This window comes from Pyxicephalus adspersus, chromosome 5, assembly GCF_032062135.1.
Source record: "Pyxicephalus adspersus chromosome 5, UCB_Pads_2.0, whole genome shotgun sequence".
Taxonomy (NCBI): Eukaryota; Metazoa; Chordata; class Amphibia; order Anura; family Pyxicephalidae; genus Pyxicephalus; species Pyxicephalus adspersus.
Window position 1 is genome coordinate 82,536,081 of NC_092862.1, and position 13,064 is coordinate 82,549,144.

The following is a 13,064-nucleotide window of genomic DNA, read 5'->3' on the forward strand; positions in this document are numbered from 1 at the left end:
GTCAGCGAGATTACACCCGGAGGTGGTAGGAGAAAAATTGAGGAAGGAGGTGCGATTGGGCAGGATGGGGGGGCCCTTCCCAGCGCTACCGGTGGAGGACTTGGTGATTTCTCCTTTAGGGGTGGTGCCCAAGAAGGAGCCCAACAAATTTCGTCTCATTCACCATTTGTCTTTCCCGTCCGGTGCGTCAGTGAATGAGGCGATTGACCCTCGCCTTTGTTCCGTATCCTATACGTCGTTCGTCAGCGCACTGAAATGGGTGCGTAAGTATGGCAGAGGAGCCCTGTTGGCAAAGGCGGACATAGAGGCGGCCTTTCGGGTATTACCACTGCACCCGGACAGTCAGCGTTTTTTGGGTTACACGTGGGAAGGAGCATTCTATGTGGACTGCTGTTTGCTGATGGGGTACTCTTTGTCGTGTGCGCTGTTCGAAACTTTTAGTTCGTTTTTGGAACGGACAGTGCGGGAGGTAGCCAGGGTAGATTCGGTCATCTATTAACTGGACGATTTTCTTTTCATCGGGCCACCTGAGTCGGCGATGTGTAGGGTGTTGGTGGCGACATTCGATTTCTTGGCAAACAAGTTCGGTGTCCCCTTGGCGCAAGATAAATCGGAGGGCCCGACGACAGAGTTGGTTTTTCTGGGGATCACAATTGACACCGTGGCCATGGAGTGTCGATTGCCAGGAGACAAGTTGGAGGCATTACGGATTGATGTGGCAAGGGCAATGGACAGAAAAAAACTTACATTGAGGGACTTGCAGTCGCTCCTGGGTAAGTTAAATTTTGCCTACCGGATCATGCCTATGGGGCGGATATTTGCGAGGAGATTGGCGGCGGCTACAGCTGGGGTTGCCCTGGGCATTTTATTCGTCTGCGCAAGGACTTGAGGGAGGATTTGGAAGTTTAGAGGAGATTTTTGAATGAGTACAATGGGAGGTCAGTTTGGTTAATGGGGCCGGTTTGGAATGCGGACCTGGAGTTATTTACAGATGCGGCAGGAGCATCTGGGTACGGTCGGTACTGAGTCGTAGAGGGAGGCTGGTTTGTTGACAAATTTGGCGGTCTTAGAACTGTTCCCCATTGTAGTAGCGCTGGAGTTATGGGGTGGGGAGCTTGCAAATAAACAGATAAGGTTCTGCTGTGACAATTTGGGTGTGGTTCAGGCGGTGAATGCCTATTCGGCATCTTCACCGCCGGTGATTACATTGCTGAGGCAGTTGGTTTTTTGTTGCCTTCGCTGGAACATTGCGGTGGCTGCTGTGCATATCCCTGGTACTGTTAACAATATAGCTGATTCTCTGTCTCGGTTTCAGTGGAAGCGGTTCCGGCAGCTGGTCCCAGGGGCGGAGCGGCAAGGTGTCCCGTGCCCTCAGGAACTGTGGAAGATCCCCTTGGCATCATAGCGGGTATGATTCTGCGTTCAGTGAGTGCGGCTACATGGTTGGCATATTATGGCAGTATGGAAAGAATGGTGGGATTTCTGTGAGGAATGTAGGGGGCCAGAAGCGGATTTTAAGGGGGTGCTGATTTATTTTTTGGGTCGCTGTTTTGAGAGGGGGGTGTCCGTAGCTGTTATGAATAAAAAATTAGCAGGCTTAGCCTTCCTGTTCAAGTTAATGGGGTTGAAGGATTTGAGTAAGGAGTTTTTAGTTCGGCAGGCGGTGAAGGGGTTTAGGAAGGGGAGAGTAAGAATGGATGGGAGAAGGCCGGTGTCATTCCCCTTGTTGATAGCATTGGTGAAGAGGTTACAGGGGATCTGTAATAATAGTTATGAGAGGGCGTTGTTCAGAGTGGCATTCGTTTTAGCCTTTTGTGGGGCTTTTAGAATAGGGGAGCTGGTCAGCCAGGCAAAAAAGAAGCCGGGAGGAATTCAGGTGAGTGATGTGGAGTGTGACGGTGAGCAACTTAGGATTCGCCTGGCCAGGTCAAAAACAGACCAGGGGGGTAAGGGGGTGGATATTGTTTTACAGAGTTTGGGTGGGGGGTTGGTTTGTCCGGTGAAGGCTGTGAGAGAATTTTTGGCGATTAGGCCGGAGGGGGGTGGGCCCTTATTGGTGCACGCTGATGGTTTGGCTTTATCGAGATATCAGTTTATGGTAGTTTTTAGAAGATGTTTATGGGAGGAGGGGGTGGAGGCAGGACAATTTTCCTTGCATTCATTCAGAATAGGGGCAGCTACGGAGGCAGCTCGGTGGGGCCTTGGGGAGAAGGTTATTCAGCGCATTGGTCGCTGGCAATCTCATCGTTTTAGGTCATATGTGCGGCCTCATATGCTGTGATAGGCTGGGGGGGTTTCATAAGGGATGGATGGTATCGCATTGTGCATAATTTTGTTATTTTGTTTTAGGTGGTTCCCAGTGTCTTGTTTGGATTACCGGGCACTCCTATGTGAGCCGGGGGGCCAGACGAGCAGCATTACGGCCGGATGGGCGGCAGCTGGGTTTCCCTCGTGCCAAAGTTGTAATTCGGTGGATTGGAGTGCCCGGGATGCAATGGAGTAGGCTGCTGGCGGAGGTTCGTCGGTATTTGCAGTGGGATAGGTGTCCAAATGTGTTGGTATTGCACGTGGGGGGAAATGATTTGGGGAGGAGGCCAATTAGGGAATTATCCAGGGACATTAGGTGGGACCTGCTTAGGCTCCTTACTTTGTTGCCGGGTGTCATAGTGGTCTGGTCCGATGTGGTGGCCAGGACACAATGGCGAGGCGCTCAGTCAGTGGCCCTGGTGAATAAAGCTAGGATTAAGCTTAACAAATCGGTGGGGGGCTTTGTGGCACGGAATGGGGGGGGGGGTGGTAGTCCGGCATAAGGAGTTGGAAGGGGACTTAGGGTTGTATTTGGAGGCTGATGGGGTGCACTTGTCTGATGTGGGTATGGATCTGTGGTGTCTAGTGTTGCAGGAAGGCATTCAGAGAGCTGTCCGGGTGTGGCGGGGCGCACAAGGGCAAGGTGTCGCTCTTGTGGCGGTGAGGTCCTCGAGGAAAGGAGTGGTATTGGACGGTTTCAGTGGGGGTGAGGGTCTCATCTATGGTATGGGACCCTTGGTAAGGTTGTTGTTGGGAAGGTTAAATTGTTTTGTGGTAGGGCTGCGAGTGCTGCTGGTATCGTTCCTGAGCTGGAGGTGCGGCTGGGAGCATTACATATCACGGCGGTGCAGACCCATTATGTGCAAGGGGTTACAATAGTGGGGCCTTCGAGGACCAGTAACCAGGGGTTGTGTTTTAGGAAAAGGATGTTTTTATTAATGTATTGTTTACAGTTTTGTTATTATTTGTAAGTTGTTATTATTTGTTGATTATGTGTTTATATTGTTATTTATGGTTATTTATTAAAAGAGTTAAAATTTTAAGTTATTTGTTAATAAACGGCCCAAAAGGGCCATTTAACCAAGTTGTGGTCTCAGTGTGTGTTTGGGGTAAAGGGGTGGGGTGGGGGAAGGTGGGAGTGGGGCACGGCCTGCCGGTACTCAGCCCTATCACAGTCATGTCTTTTGCCAAACACAACTGAAGTTGTGGGTGATTCTAAACAATGAGCTTTTCTGCAACATCTTGTAAATCTTTATTGACCAAGACAACTCTGCAGTTGTTTCTTTTTGCATATCAAAGCACAGCTTTCTCCAGAAGTTAATGAATGTCTAGGCCCCATAATTTTTTTTTTTTTTTTGCTTTGTTTGTGATTACCTCACAGTGAAGATTTTATACAGTATCTGACACCACACTGCCTAATATTATATTGAAACATCTGTCCTAATTGCATTTATTAAAATAATGTACCTGTTCCGATTTACATACAAGTTCAACTTAAGAACAAACCTAAAGTCTATCTCATATGTAACCCGTTGACTACCTGTACTGTAAAAAACACAAACAAAAAAAAAAACCAAGGTTGATGTACAGAGCGAGAGGGAGCTTAACGCCCCTGGCGTTCTAAATCTGTCTGTCGTTTTTTGCGCAAGAAGCGTTACATTGTTTTGCAAATTTATTTTGTTTATTTATTTTATAATCTTAGGCATAACTCACTGAAATATGTTCAATATTGAATATTTTAATAATATACTTTATATAAAAAAATGTTAAAACAAGGGTGCAGAAAATACAGAAACCTGTTATATAACTGTACAGTTGCATGTATAATATAAATAATATAATTATATATTATATAAGGATTACTTTGTGTTGGATTCAATACAGCTATTTTGTATTGAAAACAAAATTATTTGAATTTCCCGCAACGACGCATGCACCGACGTCACCGGGGAAAGCCCGGGAACGTGACTGCACTCACTGGCTAAAGATCAGAAGAAGAGGACGCTGCCCGAGGATGAGATCAGTCGGGCAGGACGCCGGAAAACGCAATGGGACAAGGTAAGTGTGGTTTTTTTTTGGTGTTTTTAGCTACCCCGAGTGTGGCTAGGGCTTACCACTTTTTGCATGTTTTTTTTTACTCTGAGCCACACTCGAGAATACCGTCAGGTGGTTTATTGTGTCCCAAAGCTGCATTGTTACATAATAAAGTCAGGTAGAAAAAAGTCATAAGTCCATCAAGTTCAACCACCAGGGAAATAACACATGTCCCAGATTTAAAACCCTTTGGCCATAGTTGATCTAGAGGATGGCAAAAAAAAAATCCTGGTACAATTTGCTCCAACAGGGAAAAAAAAATTGGATGTTTCCTAGATCAACAGTCTCTGTTATTTTTACTTTAAAGCCTAAATACCCAGAATAAGACAAGAATATTCTTACCATGATAAATGGGGAGCTGCTGCAAGCGAGATGAAATTTAGCTATACAAGGAGCCATCATTCTATAACAGCGGAGAATTTTTAGTAACTTAATTATCATAAAAAATAAAATGATCCCATGCAAACTTCGACTCCGCTATAAGAAAAAAAAATGGACAGATTTATTGAAAGGTTTTATGTAATATTATTACTACTATAACTATAAGTTCACCTTCCCTGGTTTATGTTTCCCTGCCTATCGAATAAACTGTTTATACTACATACCTTATTTTGCTTTTATCAAACACAAGTACACCATGACAAACTAAGTCTAAATTATATATTGTTGTATTGGGCAGTTTTCAGGTTTCAAGAACTTCTTTAGGGTTTTGGGGGACATTTTTACCCAGGAAAATATAAGCCAATTGCTAACTAGCAATCTGATATCTTCTGATTTTCAAGTAATTCTGCCATATATACAGGATAGTACCTAGGGACTCTTGACCCCAAAAGCATAGCTCCGAGGAATTAGAGACAAAATTCATCCAGCATTGTGGCACTACGTATCAGTGCATAAGCAGTTTATTACTAGATTTAACTGCTGGCACATATTACTGACGAGATGCTCGGGCATGTGCAGAAGAAGCACCAAAGATATCTATATTACGCATCCCGGGAGGCTTGCGCTCCCATTCATTCTCGATTGCCTAGGGGAGGGTGTTGCACTTAAGTAAAAATTCTGTTGTTTGTTTTTTGTTTTTTTAACATAAAAGGGCTGTCTACCCTTTCATGTAAAGTGAAATTTCTGAGTTTAGGTACGCTTTAAGTAAGTAAGTACTTGTCATGTACAACTATCATGTACAAAAATACAACAACTTTTTGTACAACTGTCATGTACAAAAATATATAACATCAAGGGTGGCACAGAACATCTTAAACCAGGCATGTTTCCACATTTTTAAAGGACAGGAAACTGGACATTATTTTGGCAAAATAAGCGCACTATTTCCTGTTATTTAGCATAACAATAGGCTAAGTATGTAGCAAAAATATCTTACCTTTTCATATTCAGTTAATAAGCTGAAATTTATAAAAAGTCTGAAATATCCTCTTTGAAGATGGTCAACAAGGTCAACAACAAACATGAAATAGTAGAACCGGTTGATGAAATACCACAGGCCGAATACAATTATTAATACCTGTAAGAAATGAAACATACTCAGATTCCATGGATTTATTAATATTACATAATATTGCAAAGTAGGTCAGGTTGAAAAAAGACATAAGTCCATCAAGTTCAACTATCAGGGAAAGAGAGGTAGTCCCCGAGTTAAGGACATCCGACATGCAGATGACTCCTGGATACGAACAGGGCTTCCCTGCTCGCTCGTGTGCAGGACAGATACTTGATAGGGGGGAGGGAGGTGGTTTGCATGACTTGCAGAAGAAGTCTTTTGTTAAACACAGCTGAGGTTGTGGGTGATCGTAAGGCCTGAGCTCTTCTGCATCACCTTGTAACTCTTTAATGACCAAGACAAACTCTGCAGTTGTTTTTTTTCATATCAAAGCACAACTTGCTCCAGAAGTTAACCCCCCTAGCGGTAATCCCGAGTGTGACCCCCGGAATTTGCTATTGCTGCTCGCATCTGCAGTGAGATGTGAAGCACAATGCAGAAGTCCTGCATTGTGCTTTGCATCTCTCTGGAGATGCAGAGCAGCAGCTCCAGCGTCGGGGTGAGGCGGGCGGGACATCCCCACTCACATCACACGGGAGGATGTGTCATCTTCCCGGTAGTGCAAGTGGTGATGTATTGGGGGGTGTGTCCGGGCGGGAAATTTAAAAGCAGATTATAATGTAATCTGCTTTTAAATGTTTTTTTCAGTGCAAAACACCACACAACATGAAATAAAAATTAAAGTACATTTTTATTTTTATATTTTATTTTAAGATTACATTGTTGTCTATTATTTCATTTTTTTTTTAAATTATTATTTATAATGTATTATATTATAATTTATGATTATAATATATTAAATAAATATAATTATCATACCCGGGAGTTAATCCCAAGAATTACAGGCCCACAATATAAACAAAAATTTCTATGCAAAAAAAAAAAGGATCACTTTTTGCATCAAAAAACTGACAGAATTAGAACACTAGGCGGGGTTAATGAATGTCTAGGCTCCATAAAGTTTTAATTTTATTTTTAGCTTTTTTTTGTGATTAACTCACAATGAGACTTTCATACAGTAACTGACACCATGCTGTCTAATACTATGCCCTAATTGCATTTATTAAAATAATGTACATTTTCCGACTTACATGCAAATTCAACTTAGGAACAAACCTACAGACCCTATCTCGTATGTAACTCAGGGACTACCTGTAAACATATCCCAGTTATAAAACCTTATGGACATAGTTGATCCAGAGGAAGGCAAAAAAAAAACCCCACAATTTGCTATGCACAATTTGCTCCACCAGGGAAAAAAAATTCCTTCCTGATTCCATGAGGCAATCAGATGTTCCCTGGATCAACAGTCTTTGTTATCGTGACTTCGAAGCTTTAATACCCAGGTATATTCTATGCTTCTAGAAAAGGATTTCGCATTTTCTTAAAGCAATCTATAGTTGTTGCTGAAACTTTTTCCTGATTTCACATTTTCAGAGACCTTACAGTGAAGAATCCTTTCCCTATCAAGCGTTAAACTTCTTTTCCTCCAGAAACAAAGAGTGCCCTCTTGTTCTTTGTAACCTTAAAGTTAATAGCTGGAAAGAGAGTTTCTATATGCACCATTTATATATTTATACAGGGTGATCAAAGTCTTGTTTTAGTAATGGTAGTATAATAAAATATTACAGGATAACGTTACAAGTTCTATGCAAATAAGAACATTTTAAGAACTGAAAACAAATGTCAACAAAACAGTGCAAGATTTCTAACTACTTAGCCACTTTGTTTCCATTTATACTATGCCAGAGTGGTGTAGGCAGAAATGACTAAAGTGTATGGCTGCAAATAAGCAAGTTGCAACAAGTAGGCTACCAGCCTTTTTTGCATATTGTATCATTTATCTCAAAATTGGGAAAAATTCAATGTTATCTATACAAGCCAAATTTTAGGTAAACATTTCTACAAAAACAGAGCATGACATACCTCTAATAAATTCCATATATCTTGCAAATAGGCTTTGATGTTTTTCTGAATAACAATACTCAGTTGCATGCAGAAAGAAACAAGTATCATGGAAAGAAATGCCATCTATTAATAGAAAAGTGTTCATATACTGTTAACACTATGTTTTATTGTTGAGCAAAACAGATTATATTTCAATTTCATGCATGCAAATTTTAATTGAACTTGATTTTTCAACATTTGCAAGAAATATTAGTCAGAGTGATGTTCTATAAAAAAAAAAAAGACACACACACACACGTATTTAGATTTAATTATTATTGAACACCGTATCAAGTAGACATTTCACTCTGAATGCAAGTGGTTACCAAATACTTATGATAGTAAACACTGTATATCAGACACTATAAATACAATAGATTTGGTAGCTAGCCAATGTATACTTGTTGGGTCCCAGGCACAATATATACGAGTATATTCCAGCACCGTCAATCTAAGATTATTATTTTAAACAAAAGTACAGCTGGGTAAGCACATGTAATTTGTATGAAATAATACACACTGAGGTACTGTTCTGATGTACATTTTTGGTAACTGTACCATTTATACAGTACATAAGACTCCAAATATTAAAGAATTACCATCTAGCATTATTTTTTATATAGATTAGGACAATTCTTCCTCTTTTGCAAAACAGCATCATATACCACATCCCCATTCACAATGAATATAGTAGATACAAATACAAATAGATGATTATGGGACATTAAAGGCATCCGATCAAGCTCAATATACACCATTGATAGGTAAATTATAAAACAATTTATTCAAATCTTAGTTAAAATTACCTAAAACCATCAAGTTGATCAGTACATTCACATAGTTGGTCTGTTTTATGTTAATAGGCAATAAACTTTCAAATAGGGTTCATCGAAGGGAAATAACCCCATTCACACCAGCAGTAGGTCACAAGCTCATCCGTATAGTTTTTCAAAATTTTATAATTTATAATTTTAAATTTTTTTTCTACCAGAATGTGCAAAAAATACATTTAGGAAATTTACTATATACCTGTAATTTAGAATTTTAGTTCTTTATTTCCTAATGTAAACCACATTAAATAATAAAAAAAAATATTTACTGTACCTCAAATGCCATAATGAAATATTCCTTTAAACTGGTGATTCGGTAAATTCTTAGCGATTCTATAGTTGAAGAGGTAACAATTCCACCTGAAGCAGGCAATTCCACTAGTAGTGATATCATTGTAAATAGATTACTTGGAGCGTTATAAAGGACAAACTGTACAGCAAAGGCATTTATTCCTTTCTCTATCCACTGTTGATTTCTTAATTTTAGTATTGTTGAATAGGCTTCAGCTCTAATAAATCAGGAAATAAGGAGATAACAAATGTATTGCATATATACAGTAGAAAACTGTTCATGTTTTTAAAAAATAAAGTTTTATTAGCATACCATCTTTTAAGTATACCTTAATCTGCCAAGATTGATTACTGATCCTTGGTCTCTGTAGCAATGAATTTTGCCACAGTAATAATATGGTTGCTCCAGAGTCTCCATGGGTTTCTGTGCGTGTGGATTATATTTCTTTTCTTTTGGCAGTTCATAAGATGAAGTGGGAATTAAATGTCCAGGTGTAAAATAGGAAATCTGTAACAACAAATAGTTTTAGTAAATAGTGTCAAATTGTACTATATGTGATCAATGTTGTTCAGTATAATATTATTTAAAATCCTGAAGTTAATCAGCACACAACGTGGGAATTAAACACTTTAAGCTTAATGCTTTAAGATGTCAAAAGGATCATTGTGTGTGCTTACAATCCTATTAAATCATGCAAATCCAGCAAACCTGGAAAGAATTTCTTAAAATAAGTTGTGTATTATTTGGCAAATGTTTTCTATTCTGGATCAGATCCATTTCAGGTTTGCTGGATCATCCAGGTTCATCCATGATCATCTATCTTCTCCAGCCTTGGAGTTCTTTGATAAATCAGGCACAATGAGCCTAATTTATTAAAGTTTTCCAAGGCTGGAGAAGATACACTTTCATCAGTAAATCTGGGTGATCCAGCCAACCTGAAATTGATTTCTTAAAAGTCATTTGCTAATTATTAGCAAATGTTTTCAATCCTGGATCAGATCCATGAAAATGTATGTTCTCCATCTTCTTTAGTGCTATGTATGGTGCCCTTCATTTTATGCTCTTACCATTTGATTACATCTATTTGAGGATTTAAACTTTCTAATAATAGGAGGTCTAATGAGAAAAAAATTCCCTTGTATTGGCCCAACCTGCAAAAAAAAAAAAAAAAAGTGAATACAAAACAAGGCAACTAAGCCATACATATATTTGGTCAGAAAAATGGGAAGCGTTAAAGAGAGTGCTGCTTAACAAAAATTCCTAACAGGCAGGCTTTTTCATGAAAAATAAGACTATGAAGTATGTTTATTTTTCATTACACTGAGCCAGTATGATTTTGAGATGAGTTCTAACCTGCAAAAGTTATTTAAATGCGGCCAGTGAAGACAGGCAAAGACTCCAAATGTAGAAGAAAAGTGGCAAAGATACCAGCAACAAAACCATGAGAGACATCATGACTTTTCCAGTACTAGGGGGTAACTAAAAGTAGTCTCAGACCAGTGATCCCACATTGCTCTCTTTGGCTGGCACCATGCTGGCCATTGAGTCACTCGCACCAGAGTGCTGGTTCTTAAAGAACCAGAATCTGTACATTTGACAGCTGTTGGCAGTGAGCAGTACTATTATCAATCACTGACACCTGTATTCATTTTCTATGGAGCTGCCATCAGGAGAAACTACACCAAGACAAACTCTGCAGTTGTTTCTTTTTGCAAAAGCACAGCTTGCTTCAGAAGGTAATGAATGTCTAGGCTACATAAAGTTTTTTTTTTTTGCTTTGTTTGTGAATAACTCTCAGTGAGGATTTTATACAGTAACTGACACCACGCTGCCTAATTATATGTTGAGACTAACATCTGTCCTAATTGCAATTATTAAAATAATATACCTGTTCCCACTTACATACAAATTCAACTTATAAACAAACCTACAGACCCTATCTCATACGTAACCCGGGGACTACCTGTAGACAGAAACTTCATCAACTTCATCTACCTTTTTTGTAGTTTTAAGTATATAAAAAGATATTCAAAGGTTACAGTTAGGTCAATAAATATTTGAGCAATGACAACTTTTTTCTAATTTTGGTTCTGCACATTACCACAATTAATTTTAAATGAAACAACAAAGGATTGCATAATAATGTGAGAAACTAAAGCCTTTTTTAACACAATCACTTCATTTCAGGAGCCCAAAAGTAATTGGACAATTGACTCAAAGGGCAATTCCTTCGTTATGTCATTATCAAGTAAGCAGACAAAAGGCCAGGAGTTGATTTAGGAAGGGGGGGGGGGGGGGGTGCTTGTATGTGGATGATTTTGCTGTGAACAGACAACATGCAGTCAAAGGAGCTCCCCATGCAGGTGGATCAAGCCATCCTTTAGCTGCAAAAACAGAAAAACCCATCTGAGAAATTGCTACAATATTAGGAGTGGCAAAATCTACAGTTTGGTACATCATGAGAAAGAAAGCATTGGTGAACTCGGCAATGCCAAAAGAAATGGACATCCACGGAAGACAACAGTGGTGAATGATCGCAGAATCATTTCCATGGTGAAGAGAAACCCCTTCACAACAGCCAACCAGTGAACAACACTTTCCAGGAAGTAGGTGTATCGATGTCCAAGTCTACCATAAAGACTGCATGAAAGTAAATACAGAGGGTGCACTGCAAGGTGCAAGCCACTCATAAGCCTCAACAACAGAAAGGCTAGATTGGACTTTGCTCAAAAACATCTAAAAAAGCCAGCACAGTTCTGGAATAACATTCTTTGGACAGATGAAACTAAGATCGACCTTTACCAGAATGATGACAAGAAAAAAGTATGGAGAAGGCGTGGAACAGCTCATGATCCAAACCATACCACATCATCGGTAAAACATGGCGGAGGCTGTGTGATGGCTGCCAGTGGCACTGGGACACTAGCAGCCGAATGAATTCTGAGGTGTTCAGAGACATACTGTCTGCTCAAATCCAGCTAAATGCAGTCAAATTGATTGGGAGGCGTTTCAAACACAGGAGTTTATTAAAGAAGTGGAATATTCTTGAATGGCTAAGTCAGTCACCTGATCTGAACCCGATTGAGCATGCATTTCACTTGTTGAAGACTAAACGTTGGACAGAAAGGCCCACAAACAAACAGCAACTGAAACCTGCTGCAGTTAAGGCCTGACAGAGCAATAAAAAGGAGGAAATCCAGCATCTGGTGATGTCCATGAGATCAAGACTACAAGCTGTCACTGCCAGCAAAGGGTTTTCAACCAAGTATTTGAAATGAACATTTTAATTTCAGATTTTTAATTTGTCCAATTACTTTTGAGCCCCTGAAATTAAGTGATTGTGTTAAAAAAAAAAAAGGCTTTAGTTCCTCACATTTTTATGCAATCTTTTTGTTCAACCCACTGAATGAAAGCTGAAAGTCTGAAGTTCAACTGCATCCTAGTTGTTTCATTTGAAATTAATTGTGGTAATGTACAGAACTAAAATTAGAAAAAAGTTGTCTCTGTCCAAATATTTATGGACCTAACTGTATATAGGGTATACTAAATTATAAGAAACATTATGGACATTGTAAGAAATAAAAATGACTTTCCTATAACTACTACTTTTTTTTTAGTTTTTATTCACTAACCTGCACATGGCAATTCAATTCCATTTGGTCATCTCAAAACTGTAATACTTTTCAAATCTCTTATACTGGACTTTGTCCACCTTATATTCATATGCATAGGAATACTAGAAGTGCACTTTTATAATATGACAATAGTTAAATCAAAAAAGTGCTTCATCACAACCACTCTAGTATCTAAATCCCAGCTGTATGAATAGAACCAAATTTTTGACAAATAATATAAACATTCAGCATGTTTCTATAAGTTCGCCAATAAAATGTATCTAAAGCATTTTGGTTTTAGTTTTTGACAGAGGAATCTTTTGAAATGCTTTCAGTTTTGCTTGGTACCCACTACAGTGATATATGTTCTTTATTTAACCTGCTGACCATTATCACCTATATAAGAGAAACATAACATATAAGAG

General features: G+C 39.3%; 1 protein-coding gene across 1 annotated transcript in view; it reads right to left on the minus strand.

Annotated features, from left to right (window-relative positions):
• PKD1L1 (polycystin 1 like 1, transient receptor potential channel interacting) overlaps positions 1-13,064 on the minus strand; it is a 113,645-nt gene that overhangs the window by 14,070 nt on the left and 86,511 nt on the right. Inside the window, exons 38-43 of the mRNA XM_072413367.1 lie at positions 10,093-10,176; positions 9,354-9,532; positions 9,008-9,242; positions 7,883-7,987; positions 5,780-5,920; positions 4,744-4,878 (exon numbers count right to left, since the gene is read on the minus strand). Of these exons, the coding sequence (XP_072269468.1) occupies positions 4,744-4,878; positions 5,780-5,920; positions 7,883-7,987; positions 9,008-9,242; positions 9,354-9,532; positions 10,093-10,176 (879 nt within the window). The remainder of the gene's footprint in view (positions 1-4,743; positions 4,879-5,779; positions 5,921-7,882; positions 7,988-9,007; positions 9,243-9,353; positions 9,533-10,092; positions 10,177-13,064) is intronic.